This window comes from Oncorhynchus tshawytscha, linkage group LG06 (assembly GCF_018296145.1).
Source record: "Oncorhynchus tshawytscha isolate Ot180627B linkage group LG06, Otsh_v2.0, whole genome shotgun sequence".
NCBI classification, from domain to species: domain Eukaryota; kingdom Metazoa; phylum Chordata; class Actinopteri; order Salmoniformes; family Salmonidae; genus Oncorhynchus; species Oncorhynchus tshawytscha.
In genome coordinates this window covers 53246748-53270609 of record NC_056434.1, presented here as the reverse complement: position 1 = coordinate 53270609, position 23862 = coordinate 53246748, and the positions used below count along the sequence as shown (strand labels likewise).

Here is a 23862-nt window from a genome sequence, read left to right as displayed (position 1 = left end):
GGCATTGTGTTTCGTGACAAAACTGCACATTTTAGTGGCCTTTTATTTTTCACCAGCACAAGATGCACCTGTGTAATGATCATGCTGTTTAATCAGCTTCTTGATATGCCACACCTGTCAGGTGGATGTATTATCTTGACAAAGGATGCAAACAAACTTGTGCACAACATTTGAGAGATATAAGCTTTTTGTGTGTATGAAAAATCTCTGAGATCTTTTACTTCAGCTCATAAAATATGAAACCAGCACTTGTTGTTTATATTTTTGTTCCGTGTATATTGTTTTATAGTAACACAATTGGACAGACAAAGATATTGTTTAACAAGTAATACGAAAACATGTCAAGGTAAACAGCACCCCTGTTTTCGAAATTCCAGCAACCACCTACTGTAAAATATAGGGGTGGATATTTGATGTTATGGGGCTATTTTGCTTCCACTGGTTAAACATATTAACCTGTAAAAGAAAAGGGTTCATATTGAAACAAAAAGGAATGAATTCTTTGAATGGGCATCATGAACTTTACCAAGTACATGGACATTTTAGCCAAAAACCTGGAATCATCTGCCAGGAGGCTGAAACTTGGCCACCAGGGGTTCTTCCAGCAAGAAAATTACCCCAAGCACATATCAAAATCCACAAATATATGGTCAGTTGACACCAAAATCAACAAAGTGACTTTGTTACAAGGGATTTTAGCTCTCAAGTACATGCAAGTAAGCTACCACAGTAGGTTGCGTGCGAGTGAGAAAGATCACAGGTTTGTTGTTTGACCTTGTATTTTACATAAAATTAATTACAAATAAACTAGATAAAATGTCTAAATGTAATTGTTGTGAGAAAAAATATAACCTTGGTTTAAGATCTCTAGATCATTTAATTGAGACAAAATGTAGGTTTTCAGTAAATGCCTTGTTAAGACAGGCCCCATGAGTGCATAATATTCCCCCATTGAAACCAATGTAAAGTCACTTTTTAAGACTGAATGGAATGGTAAAAACAAACGCTGTAGCTGCATTGATTTCTGTCATCTGATTATAAATGTATCACTCTATTCATCCTAGCTAAGATCTTCTATCGAAGAGGTATTGAGAGAGAACTCTGAATATCAAACCAATATCTAAATTGAAAACAAATTTACAGCGGTACCATGCTGTTTTCTGAAATATTTGCTAGATAGCTAGCTATCTAATTGCTTGTTTGTTGTTAATAAGTGAGATATATTAATAATTTTACCAATACTTCTAATTATTAGCCAGGTCGCAGTTGTAAATGAGAACTTGTTCTCAACTAGCCTACCTGGTTAAAAAAAAAAAAAAAAATGAAGTTAGCCTAGCTACATGGTTAACAATGTAAGCTAAAGCTGACCTCCCAAGGTAGTCGGCCACTTATGATTTGTCTATTTTGAAAATATACTGTAGGTGCTTGTTTAGACCTTTACAGTGGTTTAATATTTTGTTTGTTAGTTGAGCATTTCAGCAATCAGAATGATCATTCTTATGCGATTTGAAATGTATTTCACCTGTTTTCATCTGTTTTCTCGCCAACCTTGAACTATTTGACAGCTTGAGAGCAGACATTTTCCTTGAAAACCTGCAGTTGTCTATTTAATAACGACATGTACCTAGGCACCAGGCCTATGTTTAGTCAGTGTCGATAGAGATGAAATATCAGCATTCCTTGAATACGGACATATAGACTAAGTGTTTAGTATCAGCTTGTAAAGGTTTGTATCTTGATAAAAACCAAAACAGCATTGCGTTTAGCCATAATAGATAGTTCACTGCATCATGACATGGTTATCACTTGGCATTCTCAGACTAACGGTATTGGAGTTGTAATATTGCAATAACACAGTTTGTAGTGCAAGTGGTGTCGTGTATTCGGGTTGCTTTTTAAACAACATATGGTGTGCACTTTGAGAAATCACCAGACTCTTCAAAGTCTGTTTTTGAGACTCAGCACCATAGACTCATACTCGGCACAAATACATATCACTGGCCCTTCAAATACAACCCCAGTTGTTCCATCTTGAATTGTAATTTACATCAGTCTAACCACAGAGAGAGTTGATGAAACGCCACTTTTTGGAGTCCTGGAATACAATATTCCATAGCACAATGATCTGTGTTTGGACCCGATTTGGATGTCTGTCTTACTTGGAATTCCAATTAGGCCCACTGGTCATGGTTTTAAACTAATGTTGCGCCGCCTGCCAAGGATTGTGTATTCCCAATCGGACTCTTGTGTTGGTCATCTTTGTTAATAGGAAAATCTCCCACCCCAGTGTTGGAAAAATGTTCCCCTTGTATAAAATGCCTTTGGGCTTCAACCCTAAGGTTGATGTCCACGCCCACCTGGAAATCTAATTAGCATAATAATAAAATATTTCTTAAAAATCCTTCATTTTAAGCTAGAGAGATCTGTTTTTTTTTTGTGGCATTGGATGCGTCTCAATCCACTGCGTCCGCTTATGTAACACTTCTGTATGTGCGGTGACAGAGCTAGAGTGGTGTTTGTCAGACCATGAGACATCCCGAAAATCGGTCTTCTCACAAAATCCTCTTTAGCGTCCGAATAGTTTGGCCTACAAACTAGGACCCTTCTATGGAAAGATGACTCTCACAAACACAGTGGTGTTCTCCGTTTTGCTCCATGACCCCACAAGCGTCTTGGGACTCGTCTGAAGTTTGTACAGCCGATCTGCCAACTTCTGTCCGTAGCGTCTGAACATTTTGGGCTACACCCTAATATGACCCTTCTGTGTAAAGGTGAGACTCTCCCGAACACGTACGTACATGTTTTTCTCTAGGACGCCCACGGGCCTCACAAGACTCGCCTGGTACCAGTTGAACAAAATGAATGGAGGTACAGTGGGGCAAAAAAGTATTTAGTCAGCCACCAATTGTGCAAGTTCTCCCACTTAAAAAGATGAGAGAGGCCTGTAATTTTCATCATAGGTATACTTCAACTATGACAGACATAATGAGAAGAAAAAATCCAGAAAATCACATTGTATGATTTTTTCTGAATTTATTTGCAAATGATGGTGGAGGTCTAACAATTTTTTTTACTGAATTCTTGGCTGATTTCTTTTGATTTTTCCCTTGATGTCATGCAAAGAGGCACAGAGTTTGAAGGTAGGCCTTGAAATACATCCACAGGTACACCTCCAATTGACTCAAATGATGTCAATTAGGCTACCAGAAGCTTCTAAAGCCATGACATTTTCTGGAATTTTCCAAGCTGTTTAATGGCACAGTCAACTTAGTGTATGTAAACTTCTGACCCACTGGAACAGTGAATTATAAGTGAAATAATCTGTTTTAACAAGTTTTAATGACTCCAACCTCGGTGTATGTAAACTTCCGACTTCAACTGCATCTCTCAGATATAGGATAAACACTTCAGAACAAACTTCCTTTGTATTTTTATTTTGGGACTATGTTATTCCATGTAGTTATTATGTTATTCAATTTGTTTGAATGGGCTAACAGCGGTAAGGCCCAAATAATTATTCATCAAATATTTTTTCATGTTTTTTTGATACTTCAAGGGGTCTTAAAATTCAAATAGCAAGATTATCCTTGCTGTGACATTCCTAAAACATTTCCATATAGCTTAGTAGTACCCCATCCCCCGGCTTAGATGGGGCTTAGACTCTTATGGGTTAAGGGAGTGCTAAAGCTGTACTGTTTTGCATTGGCAGTGGTGTTTTGCCAATTTGGAACCAAAACATGACAAAATTGTAAAACAGCGCACCGTTTAGGCAACCTTCCAGATGTGAGGTTTTAGCTTTGGCTGCATGTGTATGCTAGCCAGAGAGCTGCAAACTTGCATGTTTTATTTAAGGACACAGAATATTTTAGTACTGATCTCCTAAATAGTTCCAATGCACTCATTGGGGAATGCTGCCTCTAGCTGTCAGTTTACATAATGGGCTATCTTCGCCAATCATGCTACTAATAAAGTTCAGGCCTAGAACTGCCCCCTCACATCACACAGCACACACCCTCATGATCTTCAATGTGGTCCTCTGTCAAACTCATTTTCTGTTACTTTTCAATAAAGTAAATTACTAGGCAACCCTCTTTTTTTTACTTCTCTTTCCATGTGCAAAACCTATGCCTATCCCACCACAACAACTAACTACAATCTCCTTCTTGGCACTCTCTTCCCTCCCCAGCCTCTGCATGGCGAGCTAGCAGCAGCAGAAGTGACTCTCCCTAGAGCAGGCAGAGAGCAGTGGTGTGGCCCCGGCCTGTACAGGAGGAGAACCATGGCCTCTCGTCATCAAAGGAACTCTGTGCGGATCCTGTCCACCCGGGAGCGCGGCTCGCAGGCCTTTGGCTCCCAGCGCCTCCTGCAGCAGATGGTGGAGGAGAAGGTCCGCTGGATGAAATGGCAGAGTCAGGTAACAGCCAAAGACGACCCATTATCCCAGTAAAGAGAGAAGTCAAAACTGCTTTGGTTTCAACTAGGGCTGGGCGATATGGCCAAAATATTATATCACAGTATTTTTTAAAAATTGGACGGTAAAAATGATGGTATTTTTTAAAAGTTTTTAAAAAGTTTTTGAATAATAAAAGTTCTACATTTGCTTTATGAGTAGTGAGTGATCCTAGGGTGGCAACTCACACACATTCTAAGTGATTTCAATGAGTCTTTCTCCATTCTGATTGTTTTATACTGTTCAATTCAACTTCAACCAAAATGAATTTCAGCACTTTTATAATTTCTGCCTTTCCTGCACTCAATTACAGTGGTGGGAAAAGTACCCAATTGTCATACTTGAGTAAAAGTAAAGATACATTAATATAAAATTACTCAAGTAAAAGTGAAAGTCACCCAAGTAAAATATTTCTTGAGTAAAATCTGAAAGTATTTGGTTTTAAATATACTTAAGTATCAAAAGTAAATGTAATTGGTAAAATGTACTTAAAACCAGTTAAGCCTAGGGCTGAATACTGCCCCCTTTGGAGGAAGTGCGTGCCCATAGTAAACTGAAAATATTTTTTCCCAAAATTGCTAATATATGCATATAATAATTATTATTGAATAGAAAACACTCTAAAGTTTCTAAAACCGTTTAAATTATGTCTGTATGTAAAGCAGAACTCCCAGGGCAGCCTTTCTTCCAAACACCCTCTTGGCAACAGAAAAGTTGGGACAACTTTGACGTCATCGCCCCCACCCTTCCCAACCAGCTACGGTTCCAGGAACAGTTTCTATGTGTTCAGCGCGATGTCTGCTTTCAAATGATGCGTTCTTTGTGAGAATCTCGCGCGCCCTCGTCCTTTGGCGGGCTAAAACATTCGGGTCACGCGAAAATACATGCACTCTATTGCGTGCGTCGGTCTCTTTTTCCATGAAACACCAATTGACGTCGGTTTGTCTGTTCGCGCTGATCTTTGTTTTACATGATTAAAACATCCTAAAGCTCGATTCTGCACTTAGTTTGACCAGTTTAGTCGACATATAATATGTAATTTTGAAGTTTTGATGCGCAAGAGTGCGGGACCAGAAGTCATTTTGGGTGCATTTCAGCTGAAGCTGTTGGCATATGCTAATACAGAGACACACAACTTGAAACCAAACGATGTATTGGGTAAGTATAACTCCTTCCACGTCTTCTCATCGAAGAACATCAAAGGTAAGGGAATATTTATGTGGTTAATTTTGGGTTTCTGTGCTCTCCAAACGTAGAGGAGACATTCTGCTAATATCTGAGCGCCGCCTCATATTATAGCCTAGTGAACGAATTCTGTAACGTTAAAAATAAATGTAACACAGCGGTTGCATTAAGAAGAAGTGTATCTTTGTAACTATATGTAGAACATGTATATTTAGTCATGTGTATTGCTTGTTATCTGACGTTATCTGTCGGAGCTATCATCATTTCTCCGGACATTTGAGTAGCATTTTGTGAACATGCCGTCATTGTAAACAGAGATTTATGGATATAAATAGCATATTATTGAAAAAAAAAAAATGTACTGTGTAACATGTCCTATTACTGTCATCTGATGAAGATTTTCAAAAGGTTAGTGAATGATTTATTTTTTAATCCTGCTTTTATAATTTTATATTTTCTGGGACAAAATGGCCGCCTCTTGTCTTTTGTTTCGGTGGTGGTCTAATATAAATGTGTGGTGTGTTTTCGCCGTAAAACATTTTAGAAATCTGACTTGCTGGGTAGATGAACAAGGTGTTTATCTTTCATTTGAGCTATTGGACTTGTATAGGTGTGGAGGTTAAATATTTCTAAGAATATTTTTTCGCATTTTGCGTTATGGTAATGAGCTGAGCCTGTAGTCACGATCCCGGATCCGGGATGTGTAGATCAAGAGGTTTGAAGTATCAAAAGAAAAAGTATAAATAATTTCAAATTCCTTATATTAAGCAAACCAGATGGCACCATTTTCTTGTTTTTATTTATTTATTTATTTATCTATAGCCAGGGGGACACTGCAACACTCAGACATAATTTACAAACAAAGCATTTGTGTTTAGTGAGTCCTCCAGATCAGAGGCAGTAGATGACCAGTGATGTTCTCTTGACAAGTGAGCGAATTGGAGCAATTTCCTGTCCTGCTAAGCATTCAAAATGTAACGAGTACTTTTAGGTGTCAGGGAAAATGCATGGAGTAAAAGTTACAGTATTTTCTTTAGGAATGTAGTGACTTAAAAGTTGTAAAAAAATAAATTAAATTAAAGTAAAGTACAGATACTTAAGTAAAAATACTTTCAAGTACTACTTAAGTACTTTACACCACTGCTCAATTGAGATAATTTCCACACTGCCACGTAAGATTGCACGATATGAGCAAATAATCTAGGACTTATTTTTAACCAAATGTTGCAATTGTGATTTGACTTGCGGATTAGAGCAAAACTGTTGGAATGATGGAAATAGAATGACTATTCTAATTCTATATTTTGAATGTAATAGTGGTCACTTTGAATACAGTGTTGTTTGAGATGACAACTAAAAAAAATGCCAGGGAGTTATTGTTACAGGGTAGGAACAACGTGTTGATAAGTGTTTCCTAGGGCTACTTATGTAGCTAACATGTTCTTGCTTTGCATATTCCTCTTTGACTTAGAAGATACTGTTGCACAAACAGCATGTTGATTTAGGTCTACACCATCACTGGTGTTATCAGGCTGTATTAGCTAGCTAGCTAACAATTAGCGTCTCACAAGATTCAGGGCAACTTGCTAAGAAATGACAAACTACCTTTTGCTGATGTAAGAAACACAAACTAATAGAGTCATTATAGAACACTAGTAGAGTTCTATTAAGAAGCAAAGTGTGAAAACAGCATTGTTGTCATCAACATTGTTGCATGTGCTGCATTGACCATGCAGACTGAACACAAGTGTCTCGTGGTTGAGGAACATCAAATGCGCTCATTGAATGACAGGGGGCGTTTCTAGGTCTGTGTGTATAAGTAGTGAAGTAAACGATAAAAATGTACATTACACATGGCGTATCACATTTAACAAACCAAACATTCAAATACCGGTAAAGAAAAACCCAAACCGGTCACTGCATCATTACCGGTATATCATAAAATACGGTATACCGCCCAGCCCTAGTTTCAACAGATATGGAATAGTAGTACGCGATCCATCTCTCGCTGCCCACTTGCTGCAGTAGGCGTTTTGATCTGGAGTGCATTATACAATTGATGTAACTCGTCACCATGGAAACAATGTCCTGTGCTTATCTTTATCCTCTTCAGTCTATTTGGGGGCTGTTCTTCAAAATCCCTAATAATATGAAGTTAATGCATCACAATTCGACTTGAATCAAGTCATAAGTTTAAAAAACTTGTCTATTTTGTGTTTGTCATTTTGTGCTTTTAATAATCAATGTGCTACATCCATGTAAGGCTCTGGCATTAAGTGATGTTTGTTGCCTCACACAGAAAGTAGAGCTGCCAGATAGCCCTCGCTCCACGTTCCTGTTGGCCTTCAGCCCAGACCGGTAAGGAACTCAACTGACCCAGCCGCATGAATCGATTCATGAGCGCATTTGAGAGGCAGGGCTTCCTTTAACATTATAACAGCAGCAGTACCATTCACTCCATGCACCTGTTTTCTCTCTCCCCCTCTTTTATCCACTCTGATAGAACCCTCATGGCTTCCACTCACGTCAACCACAACATCTACATCACGGAGGTGAAGACTGGAAAGTGCCTGCATTCGCTCGTGGGCCACCGCCGCACACCCTGGTGTGTGACCTTTCACCCCACCATCCCCGGCCTGGTGGCCTCCGGGTGCCTTGACGGAGAGGTCCGCATCTGGGACCTGCATGTAAGTGGTGCCTTTTCTAAAACACAGACAGACCCCTATTAAGATGAAAAAGACAAGTTTCAGGTCCCTGCTTGCTAAGGTGTATTGGTATATTTTATTGTTATGTTAGGTTGTATGACTCCCATACACAGCACAGTCTCGACAGAAGTAAATGTTGAGGTGTACCCCAGGGAACTCGCCTTTGTCCGACTGGTTTGTGGCGGCTCCAGGCGTCATAAGGAAACTTTTCCATCTTCAATGTGTTGCTATTGGTTGCCTAGTTGATAAACCCTGATCACAGCAGTCCGCATTCCGTAAACATCAGGCAAATGTTTTCTATCCTGTATTGCCATACCGTTCTTTTTTCTTTCTCTATTAAACCCCCTTCTTGTGTTTGTTTCTGCAGGGTGGCAGTGAGAGCTGGTTCACAGAGAGTAACGTTGCCATTGCCTCGCTTACCTTCCACCCCACCGCCCAGCTCCTCCTCATCGCCACCAACAATGAGCTACACTTCTGGGACTGGAGTCGGCCCGAGCCCTTCGCCGTGGTCAAAACCGGCAGTGAGACTGAAAGAGTCAGGTGGGACACCATTTAGGCACAATTATTTATATTGTGTTCTATTTCATTCTGTGTGACATATTTCGGAAAGATGGATTTTAAATATGTACAAAATGTCTAAACATTTATGTTCCATTCACATGCAACAACCCCCAGTGTAGTGAACATGTTGTATGGTTTGCTCCATCTCTCTCAGGTTGGTGAGGTTTGATCCTTTGGGGCACAATCTTCTGACGGCTATTGTGAACCCCTCCAACCAGCAGGTGAGTCATTCGTCGCTTGGTGCCTGAACGTCATGCTGAGTTGGGAATAAGGCACATTGTTTTCTGTCTACAAATGAAAGAATCTGCTCAAAGCCTTAAAAACATGGCTGTACCCTAATACCCTTAAACATTCAACATGACTGTACTCTAATATGTTCTGTAGAATGATGATGAGGCCGAGGTCCCCATGGACAGTGTGGAGATGCCCCACTTCCGCCAGCGCTCCTTCCTGCCCTCCCAGCCTGTACGCCGTACGCCAATCCTCCACAACTTCCTGCACATCCTGTCATCGCGCTCGTCAGGGGCGCAGGCTGGGGGGGATGCTTCCCGCCCTGGCGGGGAGGGCAGCGGTGATCCTCCCAGCATGCCTTTGGGCCAGTACCCAGCCTCGCAGGACCGTGGACTTCCCTACCCAGGTTGCACCCAGCACCTGGGCATGGTGTGCCTCTGCAGCCGCTGCATGGCCAACCGCAGCACCTCTCTGGGGGAGGGTCCCTCCACTTCCAGGCCTGTTGTCCACCCCGAGCTTCCCCAGGTGGCCTCTCAGCCAGCCCCTCACGCCTCCACCTTTTCGGCCCATACGGAGCCCCGGCAGCCTTCAGAGCCCACTGGAGCCCAGCAGCGGCCCTCGGCCTTCACTACAGTCTACTACAGTGCCGGCAGCTCCCTGCACCGCGCCGTGCCTACCACCCACGTGGCCAGCCAGCCCCTGAGCCAGCAGCTGTTGCCCCCGCCCGCCAACCACCAACACCAACCCCCATCCCGCCCTCTGCCCGGACCTGACTGGACACGCAGCCTGCTAAACATGAGAAGCTCAGAGAGCGGGGCCGGATGTGGGGGGAGCAGTGGAGGGGGTATGGGTGGTGTTGGGGGTGGGATGCTGCCCCCCCGGACCAGCTCATCCTCTGTCAGCCTGCTGTCAGTGCTGCGGCAGCAAGATGGCTCCTCTCAGTCCCCCGTCTACACCTCCGCCACCGAGGGACGAGGCTTCCCCCCGCAGCCGGGCGCCGAACTTGGCCCCAGCCCTGTGGCCAATCAGAGAGGAGGAAGTGGTGGTGGAGGAGGAGGGGTGGGCTCCAGCAGTGGGCACCACCCTTTCTGGGATGGCACGCGCAGCAACCCGCCCTCGTTCCGCAATGTGCTCCAGTGCAATCTTAGCCGCTACTTCATGGAGTTCGACCGCATGCAGGACCTGGAGTTGCCGCTGGGGGCCGCCAGCATGGATGTTGGGGGAGGGGAGGGCGGCCAGGAGCAGATGCAGGAGCTGCTCAACAACAACATAGACCCAGAGAGACCCGGGCCCTCCGTGTCCTCCCACTACCAGCCCCAGCCACCCCCACCTGCCCCTACCGAGAACAACCCCCCTCCCTTCTCTAGCGCCGCCCACTCCTCCCGGGGCCACCTGAACCGCTGCCGGGCCTGCCACAACCTGCTCACCTTCAACCACGACTCCCAACGCTGGGAGCGCACCAGCCCAGCGTCCTCCACCTCCGCTGTCTCCACGCAGGAGGGCCCCAGCTCTCCCTGGCGGCAGCCCCCCAGCCCTGCCTATGAGGAGCCCCATGCATCATCACGGAGCCGGGATCCACACCCCCATCCCCAAGAGAGGGAGAGGAGGGTAGCCCAACCCCCTGAGCCCAGCGAGCTACAGCCCTCCCCAGGCCCTCACGTTGCGGCCATGCCCTTCCCCACCATTGCGTCGTCCTCTGCCCAGCCCGGGGAGCAGACAGTGGGCCTGGTGTTCAACCAGGAGACAGGCCAGTGGGAGCGCGTCTATCGCCAGGCCGCCTCCAGCCGCTCCACCGACACACCGTCAGAGGCCTTAAGCCAGGAAATGCCCGTGGATAACCCGGATGAGGACTCTCTGAGAAGGTAGAGTAATGAGAAAGGCCTTGGTAGTCTCTGGGGTGTTGTTTTTCGCTCAGACCAGGGTCCTGTTTAGTAGGGCACAACGCAGCAAAATATTTTGAAAATGAAAATGAGCATTTCTTATTGAATGAGCTCATATTGTACCACTCTGTTTCGGACTGTTTTCATCAGTTTGGAATCTACTGAACACCACTTGTCTCACTTTATCTAGTGATCCACTTTGGCATGATAACATTACAGCAAGTGACTACTGGTCTGCTTTACGCAGTATTTCCGTAATAGACTTATATTGTCCAAATAGTACGTGCTTCTACACCTGCATTGCTTGCTGTTTGGGGTTTTAGGCTGGGTTTCTGTACAGCACTTTGAGATATCAGCTGATGTACGAAGGGCTATATAAATAAATTTGATTTGATTTGATTTGATAGTAGTATTTGTATAAAACAAATACACTCCCTTTGCAGAGGAGATTAATTGCTGATCCATTGCTTGGTGGGTTTGTTCACAGAAGGCTGTTGGAGTCCTCCCTCCTCTCTCTCTCCCGCTACGACATGGGAGGATCCCGAGACCACCCTATCTACCCAGACCCCGCCAGGTACCAATCTTAACCCCAATTAAAATTGTATCATCTTTGATAGGACATAACCCATTGAGTAAGGTTGAAAAGATCCTTAAGTTTCCAGGTGTGTTAACAACCTGAAAATTTGGGTGAAGTTTCTGGAATTTTGCAAGCCTACTATGAACCCTACAGCTGTAATCTCCCATTGAACCCTTCTATCTGCGGTTATTTTTTCGTCAGGTTGTCCCCGGCTGCGTACTATGCCCAGAGGATGATTCAGTACCTGTCAAGGCGGGATAGTATTCGCCAGCGCTCGCTGCGATACCAGCAGAACCGGCTGAGGACACTCTCCTCTTCGTCGGACAGCCCTGCCGGGAACCCCTCGGCCGCCATTGAGAACAGCGACGTGGAGTTTGAGGAGCTAGAGTGAGTTGGCGGCAACCCATCCTGGGTCCGGTTGCCTGATAGTGATTAAACTTAGTCTTACATGTGTTTTAACGATGCATCTTTCCTACAACGGCCCAAGATGTAAATTGCGTTTCCCAAAACACCAAGCAGAGAAAACGTTTGCTAAGTGCGTCATTGAGGCATGTGTCGATACTGATAGGGTCGAAAGAAAGGGAGTGCTGCTCTCGGATCAGCTTTCTCCATTTAAATCTTACCTTAACATTATAATTATTCCACAATACTGATGATCAGCTCCAAGAAAAATATTATCACCTATGGCCGTGAATATTGAGGTGGCTTATTCTAAGGCTTGCCCGATAATAATTCACTAAATCACAGATTTGGCACATCATTGCCATCACTACTGTTTATATTTTAGCATATTTTTATATATTGGTTGTTGGTAGAAATTGCAACTTTGTATTTGTAGTCAACTTCTGAAGTTATCGGCGGTCTCAGAGAGAAGGATGAACCGTGTGTTTCTATGTTCAGCAGAGATCCTCTGTGTAGAAAGTAACGCGGAAGGGCAACAGTATCTAACGATGCACTTAGCTGTTCTACGAGTGGTCTGAGGCAGGCGTTAGATTATGAACTTTTTCAGGTGCAAGGTTAATAATGATGGTTTTGGGAAACCGCTCCAGAGATTTAACGATGCTTCTATGAAGGTTCTAATGATGGGAAACCGGGCCCCGGCCCCTTAAAGCTAGAATCCTTAATAGAAACAGTAAAAAAGCGGTCACGCCGCCTCTGTTTTGGTAAACAACTGAGGGATGGAGCTGGAGAAATGTTACCACTTTCAAATTCATAGATAGAGATATGGATGTAAGGACAGATCGGTGGTAGTGCATGCAGGCTGTCGCCAATTTTATAAATGCACAATTTGCCTAAATGGATCATGGAAACAATAATGGAAACATAAGTTTTATTGTTTAGTTATAATGTCCTTACATCCAGCTGTTTTTATCGACACAAGACTGCACCATAGCAGGCAATTGTCGCATCTGTTTTCTATGTTTTAAATGTCGACAAAAAGTAAATGGTAAACACGCTTATATTTTGGGTTCTGATGGGGTATGACAATCGAACTAAGCTCATGAGGTTATATTCTTCAATAATTAATGTATATATAATTAATATATATAATTAATTTATAGGTCCAAATATGGATGTAGAAAATAAGGATTCCACCAGTTTTAAAGGGATATTACGCTCTTCAATCAAAGTATGCCAGTTGTTTTCAGACCTCAAAGTTGTCTTCTTTTGAAATAAGTGGAGGGGGATATAAAATGGGTTAAGTAGATGTCCCAGGCCATCTTGTTGGAAAAGATAAGAACCATATACTGTCCAGATTTATGTTGCTTATCTATTCTATTCAATTTGGTTGAGGCATATAGCTGGATCTACACAACCGATGGTGTGGGAGGTGGACTAGTCTTGAAATCAGAGTTCAATGATCCTACTTTGAACCGTTAGCTTCACCACAAGTCTCCCAATAGCCTCTGTTTTCCCAATAACTGTGGGTTTGTTTAACAGTGATAACGGCGACAGGACGAGGCACAGAACACCGCGCAACGCCAGGATGTCTGCTCCTTCGCTGGGGCGCTTCGTTCCCCGGCGGTTCCTGTTGCCTGAGTATCTGCCCTACGCTGGGATTTTCCACGAGAGGGGACAGCCTGGCCTTGCCACTCACTCCTCTGTCAACAGGGTCTTAGCAGGTAATAACCAAGATTGTCCCACTAAAGTGCACTCTGCTTATAGAGCATGTGGTTTGAAGTGATCCAATTGTCCTGTACTCATGTCATCATTATTATAGTGGTCTATAAGACGAGTGCACTGTAAAACCCTTAAACCAATACTGTGTCAAGCTGAGCTGTATTTCACTGGCCTGATTACCCATCCTTTATAGTTGGTGGAACCATTCTGAAAGGTGTAGAAGAGGATATCCAAGCTAGCGCAGTACAGTTTAAGTGTGCAACAAGTGCAACAACTGACTAGTTGACTGCTCTCATACATCTCAATGTTATCCATTTGATTGTGTTCATTTCTGCTGTCTGCAATAATGGTAGCCAGTCATTTTCCTACTTCACTTCCAATGCTCTTTTCCACTGACCAAAATGTTTTGCTCCTGTCTCTCAGGTGCCTCCATCGGGGACGGCCAGTCGGCGGTGGCTAGTAACATAGCCAACACCACCTACCGGCTGCAGTGGTGGGACTTCACCAAATTCGACCTGCCTGAGATCAGCAACGGTATGTGAAATGTTCAGAATGTTGCAGGTAGAAATAGAATGAATCAAGATGCCATGATTCCATATTCCATCTGACAGGCAGTCGTATCTGTTCTACACAATGCACTTCTCTTAACATTCTGTAACGTTACATTCTCCTAAACAAGCCCCAGCTTGTTTTCTTGTTTTCTTGCCCTGATTGCGTTTACCTTGGTAGAATTATACTGTAGTATTGACGTGTGTGTGTGTTATCCTATTCTTGTGGGGATTTCTGGGCATTTTAGGTCCCCACAAGAATAGTAAAACCAGGACAATTCGCCGTTGTGGGACAATTCGCCGTCGTGGGGACATTTCCCACGTCCCCATGAGGACAAAAGCTATTTTCAGCTTAGGAGTTAGGTTTACGGTTAAGGTTAAAATTAGGGTCGGCATTAGGGTGAGGGGTTAGGGTTTGGGTTAGGAAAAATATGATTTTGAATGGAAATACATTTTAAGTCCCCACAAAGATAGAATAACAAAGTGTGTATGCATGTGTGTGCGCAAAATTAAACTGTAGTATTGACATCCTGTGTGTGCCTGCGTGCTTGAGTGTATTCCACACCCCTCCAGCCTCTGTGAATGTGCTGGTGCCAAACTGTAAGATATACAACGACGCCAGTTGTGACATCTCAGCGGACGGGCTGCTCCTGGCCGTGTTCATACCTAGCAGCCAGCGGGGCTTCCCTGACGAGGGCATCCTGGCCGTATACTCCCTGGCCCCTCACAACCTGGGGGAGATGCTCTACACCAAGAGATTTGGTAAGTCATATCACATGGTCCTCTAGCTTAATTGGTAGAGCATGGTACTTGCAACGCCAGGATAGTGGGTTTGATTCCCGGTTGGTTTCCAGTGGGATCAATTTATCTGTACTTAGATAATGTATGCATGCATGGATAAAAGTCACTTTGCATAAAAGAGTTTGCTAAATGGGATATTATTGCTATATATTATTTAGAAAGTATTGCCGTCATGGACTTGACCTCCAGGATAGAACTATAGCAGTCTTTCCCAAACCTTTTCTTCAAGTACCCCTGGCCAATCCACATATTCCAGGTATTCCAGTGATGGCAGACCTGATTCCATTGTTCAACTAATCACCTCATTAGTTGAATCAGGTTGGCTAGTTCTGGAATATGACAAATGCGTGGAACGTCTGGGGGTACTTGAGGAGAGGTTTGTGACACTGAACTAGAGAATCTATACTGAACAAAAATATAAATGCAACGTGCAACAATATCAATGATTTTACTGAGTTACAGTTCATATACGGAAATCAGTCAATGAAATAAATTCATTAGGCCCTAATCTATGGACTTCACATGACTGGGAAGGGGCACAGCCATGGATGACCCACCCACTTGGGAGCCAGGCCCAGTCAATCAGAATTTGGTTTTCCCTACACAACGTCTTTATTAAAGAAATAAATAACCCTCAGTTTCATCAGCTGTCTGTCCCGGCATTGTGTTGTGGGACAAAACTGCACATTTTAGTGGCCTTTAATTGCCCCCAGGACAAGGTACACCTGTGTAATAATCATGCTGTTGAATCAGCTACTTTATATGTCACACCTGTAAGGTGGATGGATTATCTTGGCAAAGGAGAAATGCTCACTAGCAGGGATGTAAACAAATTTGTGCACAAAATGTTGGAGAAATAAGCTTTTTGTGCTTATGGAACACTTTTATTTCAACTCATGAAACATGGAACGTTTATATTTTTGTTGAGTATAAAACATTGAATCTAATAAATTAGTGCACAAAAGAGGATATTATTTTTAGTGAACCTAAACTATACTACAATATTAACCTAGAAGAATCTTACCAACCTTGTCAGTTTGTCTTTCTTCCCCCTCAGGTCCCAATGCCATCTCGGTGAGCCTGTCTCCCATGGGCTGCTATGTGATGGTGGGCCTAGCATCTCGCAGGATCCTGCTACATCCCTCCACTGACCACATGGTGGCGCAAGTGTTCCGGCTGCAGCAGCCCCACGGCGGCGAGACCTCCATCAGGGTGAGAAAGATCTTTTTGTTTCTGTTGTATTCCATAGTGAACATGACCCTGGTTACATGTTGCTGTTAACCTATGTCAGTAGTATGTGGGTGTGGAGGTCAACAATGAGGGAGAACATAGTAGGATAAGTAGGGGGGGGGTTAAGATGGTCACACCATGGATCATTTGGCTATTTGATTTTGCATTTTAGGATCCATATAGGTGTCCAAGAAAAATAAAAAATGTGATGAAATATTGAGTTTGGCCTTTACTACTGTAGAAACGCATTGAATAACACATTCATGAATGACAAAAAATACACACAGTGTGTGAAGTGTCATATTTTGAAGTGTCATATATCAAGGAAATATATGAAGGCTCATGAAATATATACAGTACCAGTCAAATGTTTGGACTCACCTACTCATTCAAGGGTTTTTCTTAATTTTTTAAACTATTTTCTACATTGTATAATAATAGTGAAGACATCAAAACTATGAAATATCACATAAGGAATCATTCAGCCAACGAGTGCTAAACATCTGTGGGAACTCCTTCAAGACTGTTGGAAAAGCATTCCAGGTGAGGCTGGTTGAGAGAATGCGTGGTTGAGATAATGTGAGAGAATGCGAGTGTGAGGGTACAAAATCAACATGCGATGGCGCACTCAGTGGCGCGATGTCGCACTCAGGCACACGCACGCGTCTGGTTTGGGTCAGCATGTAAAGATGTCATCGAGGCAAAGGGTGGCTACTTTGAAGAATCTCAAATATTAAATATATTTTGATTTGTTTAACACTTTTTAGGATTCTACATGATTCCATGTGTTATTTCATAGTTTTGATGTCTTCACTATTATTCTACAATGTAGAAAATAGTACAAATTAAGAAAAACCCTTGAATGAGTACATGTATCCAAACTTTTGACTGGTACTGTAGATCCTGACTGATATATTGGTTGACTTATATTATTGGCCGATGTTGATCTTTTAAATTCTATATTTGTATTGGCCGATCATTTTTCCAATATTCAATAAATAGGATGAAAAAAGGGAATCTCATGCTTATCTAAACACTTGCAGCCATTCTCATGATGTTTCACAAGGTAGTATATACACTTGAAACATATTTCTTGGATAATTGCTGTTTTGGATGCCAATTTAGGTTTAAAGCTTATTTCAATCAATTCTACTCATTTGTGACCGACCGGCTCAAATCGGTCTTATCTAGCAACATTTTTACATGGATAAAAGTAAAGACTCAGAGCTATAAAATGGTATATCTTACACTGCATTTGAGGAACACTGGGAAAGAAATTATTCTTTGAAAGTTGCTAAACTTGTAAACTAATTTTTGAGAAAAGTGCCTTTGAATATTTTGGTACCTACTGGAGAGCACTCCTTTGTCAACACCCATGCAGCATTGTTCACACCCACCCAGCCCCATCCATCTCTTTAAGGATTCACATGTGAGGTCATGTGCTAAACAGTGAGTAGTATAGTAAAGATTAAAAGTAGTAGCCTACAATAAGGGAAAATTCCAGGTAAACAGAAAGTGTTCAGATAAAAAATATTTTATAAATATTAGATGACGCTTACCCAGACACACTTGTCTAAATTGATTGGTCATGTGAAAGAAATGCTATAATCCCCAGCCACATCTGGTGGAAAAAGTACTAAATTGTAAAGATACCTTAATAGAAAATGACTGAAGTAAAAATGAAAGTCACCCAGTAAAATACTTACTTGAGTAAAAGTCAAAGTTTTTGGTTTTAAAAATACTTATGTATCAAAAGTAAATGGAATTGCTAAAATGTAGTTAAGTATCAAAAGTAAAAGTATAAATCATTTCAAATTCCTTATATTAGCAAACCAGACGGCACAATTACATTTTTATTGACGGATAGCCAGGGGCACACTCCAACACTCAGACAATTTACGAACAAAGCCTTTGTGTTTAGTGATGCAGTAGGGATGACCAGGGATGTTCTCTTGATAAGTGTGTGAATTGGACAATTTTCCTGTCAAAATGTAACGAGTACTTTTGGGTGTCAGGGAAAATGTATGGACTAAAAAGTACATTATTTTATTTCGAAATGTAGTGAAGTATGCCAAATATATAAATAGTAAAGTACAGATACCTCCAAAAAATACTTAAGTAGTACTTGAAAGTATTTTTTACTTAAGTACTTGACACAACTGGCCACATCTCGCTAAGTAGATGGGTCTTTTCAGATGGTGTAAATGGTACAGCCAAATGGTTACTTGAATAGTAGCGATATCAGTAATAGATAGTGTCAATATAAATCAAATAATATACAGTATGTACAAGAACAATATCAATAACGATATCAGTGAAAGATGAGGTAGTTACAGTGGGGCAAAAAAGTATTTAGTCAGCCACCAATTGTGCAAGTTCTCCCACTTAAAAAAAATGAGAGAGGCCTGTAATTTTAATCATAGGTACACTTCAACTATGACAGACAAAATGAGAAAAAAAAATCCAGAAAATCACATTGTAGGGTTTTTAATGAATTTATTTGCAAATTATGGTGGAAAATAAGTATTTGGTCACCTACAAACAAGCAAGATTTCTGGCTCTCACAGACCTGTAACTTCTTCTTTAAGAGGCTCCTCTGTCCTCCACTCGTGACCTGCACCAGGCTGGGAAGACTGAATCTGCAATAGGTAAGCAGCTTGGTTTGAAGAAATCAACCGTGGGAGCAATTATTAGGAAATGGAAGACATACAAGACCACTGATAATCTCCCTCGATCTGGGGCTCCACGCAAGATCTCACCCCGTGGGGTCAAAATGATCACAAGAACGGTGAGTAAAAATCCGAGAACCACACGGGGGGACCTAGTGAATGACCTGCTGAGAGCTGGGACCAAAGAAACAAAGCCTACCATCAGTAACACACTACGCCGCCAGGGACTCAAATCCTGCAGTGCCAGACGTCTCCTCCTGCTTAAGCCAGTACATGTCCAGGCCCGTCTGAAGTTTGCTAGAGAGCATTTGGATGATACAGAAGAAGATTGGGAGAAATGAATTAATTAAAAATCCTACAATGTGATTTTCTGGATTTTTTTTCTCATTTTGTCTGTCATAGTTGAAGTGTACCTATGATGAAAATTACAGGCCTCTCTCATCTTTTTAAGTGGGAGAACTTGCACAATTGGTGGCTGACTAAATACTTTTTTGCCCCACTGTATATGCCTACAATAAGGGGTAAAGTGGCTGAGCAGCAGGATAAAATAAAATAAACAATTGTAGTAGTGTGTTAGGAGAGAGTCATTATTCGTCGCAAAACTCCGTGATCTTCTCAAAGTAAGTTTGGCTAGCTGTGTCCAGTCCAGGTGGTGCTTATACAGGCAGACCATCTATGGGAGGAAAGATGTCAGTGTTGCACAGCAGCTGAAACCTGGTCCCTACAGTCTGAACACGCCTTGGCGACAACACCAGGCTCCAGAGCATCAAAGTTGTAAAAACAGGAAATAACAAAAGAAATGTAGAAGACATTACAACATCAATTCACCTCCCAAGTTTAGATAAGAAGAATAACCTCATACAATGCAATGAAAATGGTATTCACCTGAAGTGCTGATACTGCTTGATCTATGGCAGCGGCCTGAAGTACGGAGTCAGGTGTTGATGCCAGCCATAGCTTTCCACCAGCACTGTACCATACTCCAGTCTAACCATCTGTTGGATGTTGACCCCTATCACAGTGCTGTCCTTCACATGACTGCGCTGCTGCCTTTTGCTGGATGACGCCTTCGTCAATCAAGTAGTTCACTTGTTGTGGTATTCCTTCACAGCAGACACCAAACAAGCAACACTTTCAAGAGTTAAAAAGTAGATGGGACCTGGCTGCATTGGGTCAGAAGTATAGTGCACCTGTAAAACAGCAAAAGTACATTAAGATAAATTACAATTAATTGTCTCACCCCTGTCAGTCTATCTTTACACAGCTCAGTGAAAGGTATTTGCCTGTCTCATACACTACTTTTCAAAAGTTTGGGGTCTCTTAGAAATGTCATTGTTTTTGAAAGAAAAGCCCATTTTTTGTCCATTAAAATAACATCAAATGGATCAGAAATACATTGTAGACATTGTTATGTTGTAAATGACTATTTTGGCTGGAACCTGCTGATTTTTAGCAAACTGAATATCTACAAAGGCGTACAGAGGCCCATTATCAGCAACCATCACTCCTGTGTTCCAATGGCACGTTGTGTTAGCTAATCCAAGTTTATAATTTTAAAAGGCAAATTGATTATTAGAAAACCCTTTTGCAATTATGTTAGCACAGCTGAAAACTATTGTGCTCATTTAAGAAGCAATAAAACTGACCTTCTTTAGACTTGTTGAGTATCTGGAGCATTAGCATTTGTGGGTTTGATAACAGGCTCAAAATGGCCAGAAACAAATAACTTTCTTCTGAAACTCGTCAGTCTATTCTTGTTCTGAGAAATGAAGGCTATTCCATGTGAGAAATTGCCAAGAAACTGAAGATCTCGTTCAACGCTGTGTCCTACCCCCTTCACAGAACAGCGCAAACATGCTCTAACCAGAATAGAAAGAGGACTGGGAGGCCCCAGTGCACAACTGAGCAAGAGGACAAGTACATTAGAGTGTCTAGTTTGAGAAACAGACGCCTCACAAGTCCTCAACTGGCAGCTTCATTAAATAATACCTGCAAAACCAGTCTCAATGTCAACAGTGAAGAGGTGACTCCGGGGTGTTGGCCTTCTAGGCAGAGTTGCAATGAATATGCCATATCTCAGACTGGCCAATAAAAGATTAAGATGGGCAAAAAAACACAGACACTGGACAGAGGAACTCTGCCTAGAAGGCCAGCATCCAGGAGTCGCCTCTTCACTCTTGACGTTGAGATTGGTGTTTTGCGGGTACTATTTAATGAAGCTGCCAGTTGAGAACTTGTGTGAGGCGTCTGTTTCTCAAACTAGATTTTGTTACGTTATGGACTTTTTCTAAATTTGACAAAGCAAAAACTGTTTTTTAGACATTTTTGCAAATGTATTCAAAATAAAGAACCTTATGTAATTATTCAGTCCCTTTGCTATGAGACTTGTAATAAATTCCATTTATCATCCTTGTGATGTTTCTACAACTTGTCCACCTATGGTAAATTCAATTGATTGGACTTGATTTGGAAAGGCACACACCTGTCTATATAAGGTCCCACAGTTGACAGTTCATGTCAGAGCAGAAACCAAGCCATGAGGTTGAAGGAATTGTCCGCAGAGCTCTGAGACAGGATTGTGTTGAGGCACAGATCTGGGGAAGTGTACCAAAACATTTCTGCAGCATTGGTGGTCCCCAAGAACACATTGGCCTCCATCATTCTTAAATGGAAGAAGTTTGGAACCACCAAGACTCTTTCTAGAGCTGGCCGCCCAGCCAAACTGAGCAATCGGGGAAGAAGGGCCTTGGTCAGGGAGGTAAAAGGCACATGACAGCCCACTTGGAGTTTGCCAAAAAGCACCTAAAGGACTCTTAGACCATGAGAGGTTCTCTGGTCTGATGAAACCAACATTGAACTCTTTGGCCTGAAGGAATCCTGGCACCATTCCTATGGTGAAGCATGGTGGTGGCAGCATCATGCTGTGGGGATGTTTTTCAGCAGCAGGGACTGGGAGACTAGTCAGGATCGAGAGAAAGATGAATGAAGCAAAGTACAGAGATGCTTGATGATAAACTGCTAAAAGGTTCACATTCCAACAGGAAAATGACACTAAGCACACAGCCAAGACCATGCAGGAGTGGCTTCGGCACAAGTTTGTGAATGTCGTTGAGTGGCCCAGCCAGATCCCGGACTTTAACCCGATCGAACATCTCTGGAGAGACCTGAAAATAGCTGTGCAGCGACGCTCTCAATCCAAACTGACAGAGCTTCAGAGGATCTGCAGAGAAGAAAGAATGGGCAAAAATCCCCAAATGCAGGTGTTCCAACTATGTAGTGTCATACATAAAGCTATTGCGGTGACCGTATTACCGCCACACCGCCGGTCACGAGTCATGAAGGCAGTCAAATTCCACGTGACCGTCTAGTCACAGTAGTTAGGCTTTCCCAAGCTGAACCACAGGAAAATGAACCACAGGAAAAGCGTCCTCCATTCGCTATTTAAGTGCATAGATTACATGTTTTTTTCCCCTCTGAATTAAAACAAATTTCTCACATATATTATTTCGTTTATGTAAACACAAAATTAATCAAGAATAGTCTGATGGGGGAAAATATTACCCTATCACTTCTGAATGATATATTATCACTTGTGAGTGATGCCCAGCATAAGAAACTGCCTTTCTTTTGCAACTTTTTTAGTCGCACACCTCATGTAGCCTAGCCCAAAGGCCTATATGTTTTGATAAGGTTTGTATGACAACTGAAGTGGCAAAATAACTTATTAAAATTAAGCACATTCATCCGTTTTGCAATGGGTTTTGAGCCTAACTGGCATACATAAGCTCTGCGTGAGTTTCAAGTTTGGGGAAGATAATTTTTACCATAGAACTGCACCTTTATAATAAAAGCATTACATGCATAATTGCATTCGCTATCACTTTTGATAATGGTCTTTTCCCGCTAATGGAACATTAACGCTTATAGCCTACTGCCATGTGGGCATTGCTGCGCTTATAATGTGAAGAAATAGCCTAATAGTTTATCAACATTTTAAGCTAAACGTTCTGATCTGTTGCGTCAGCCACATTGCATAAAAAATGTCATGCTAGTGGTTGTATTAATTGTGTATCTTTTGCATCCCACAACTGTTCTGGGCTGTGTTTGGAATATTTATTTCTCGCACAGAATAGACTAGGTTAACTTTTGTACTATGGCGATAGTAGATTGACATAGGCTAGTGTTTTTGCTGTTTGTTAGGCCTACTCATCTTGTTGGCTGACGAAGTAAATGTGGACCGTTTTTCCAATAACTTCAATATGCACCTTGGAATTGGACAAGGATGCATGCAGTTGCGTCTCCAATGTGTCTGTCTTCACTTGTAGCCTCGATCACGTGATCGTGATGGAGAGCCATGGGTGTGAGAGGTTCTTCGGAGCGTGCACCACTCAATGAGAAGGGCACAATGCAGCACTCCTGTCCAAGAGCGCAACAGCCACTGGACGCAAAAGGCATTCATTTTTTTTAGGATGCTTTACGGCCACAAAGAGGATGCCGCCTTGAAAATCAAGCCATTATCAAGTGCTTGTCAAATTGTGAATGCAAGACTGATGAAGTGTGTACAGCAGAGTTCATGCCTTTCAAGCAACTTTTTTCAAATCATCATTAATCGCATCTTGCAACCTTACAATGTATTAGAAATCAAAACGTATAACCCAACATTTGTAGAACAACTAAAGTTACATTAATAACTCTAAATGAAGCATATAGGAGTACCTATTTCTTTGTTAACCGCACTCCCTCAAATAGTTTGGAGAAATAGTTATATTTTATTCAGCTTTGTTCAATTGTATTCTTCAGGTGGCAAGTAGCCTAGTGTTTAGAGCGTTGGACTAGTAACCGCAAGGTTGCAAGATCGAATCCCCGAGTTGACAAGGTAAAAATCTGTGTTTTTTTTTGGTGGG

The 23862-nt window shown here is 42.2% G+C and overlaps 1 protein-coding gene across 5 annotated transcripts in view; it reads left to right on the top strand.

Annotated features, from left to right (window-relative positions):
* LOC112252728 (activating molecule in BECN1-regulated autophagy protein 1) overlaps positions 1–23862 on the top strand; it is a 42780-nt gene that overhangs the window by 4215 nt on the left and 14703 nt on the right. For 4 of the 5 annotated variants that reach the window (XM_024424237.2, XM_024424236.2, XM_024424234.2 and 1 more), the window contains exons 2-13: positions 4187–4414; positions 7935–7993; positions 8139–8322; positions 8708–8880; positions 9056–9122; positions 9286–10994; positions 11500–11586; positions 11791–11976; positions 13531–13712; positions 14134–14244; positions 14832–15020; positions 16117–16271. In XM_024424237.2, the coding sequence (XP_024280005.1) occupies positions 4280–4414; positions 7935–7993; positions 8139–8322; positions 8708–8880; positions 9056–9122; positions 9286–10994; positions 11500–11586; positions 11791–11976; positions 13531–13712; positions 14134–14244; positions 14832–15020; positions 16117–16271 (3237 nt within the window). In that variant the 5' untranslated portion in view covers positions 4187–4279. Of the gene's footprint in view, positions 1–4186; positions 4415–6006; positions 6044–7934; positions 7994–8138; positions 8323–8707; positions 8881–9055; positions 9123–9285; positions 10995–11499; positions 11587–11790; positions 11977–13530; positions 13713–14133; positions 14245–14831; positions 15021–16116; positions 16272–23862 lie in introns of those variants that run through there. The other variant, XM_042323394.1, reaches the window with a different exon arrangement.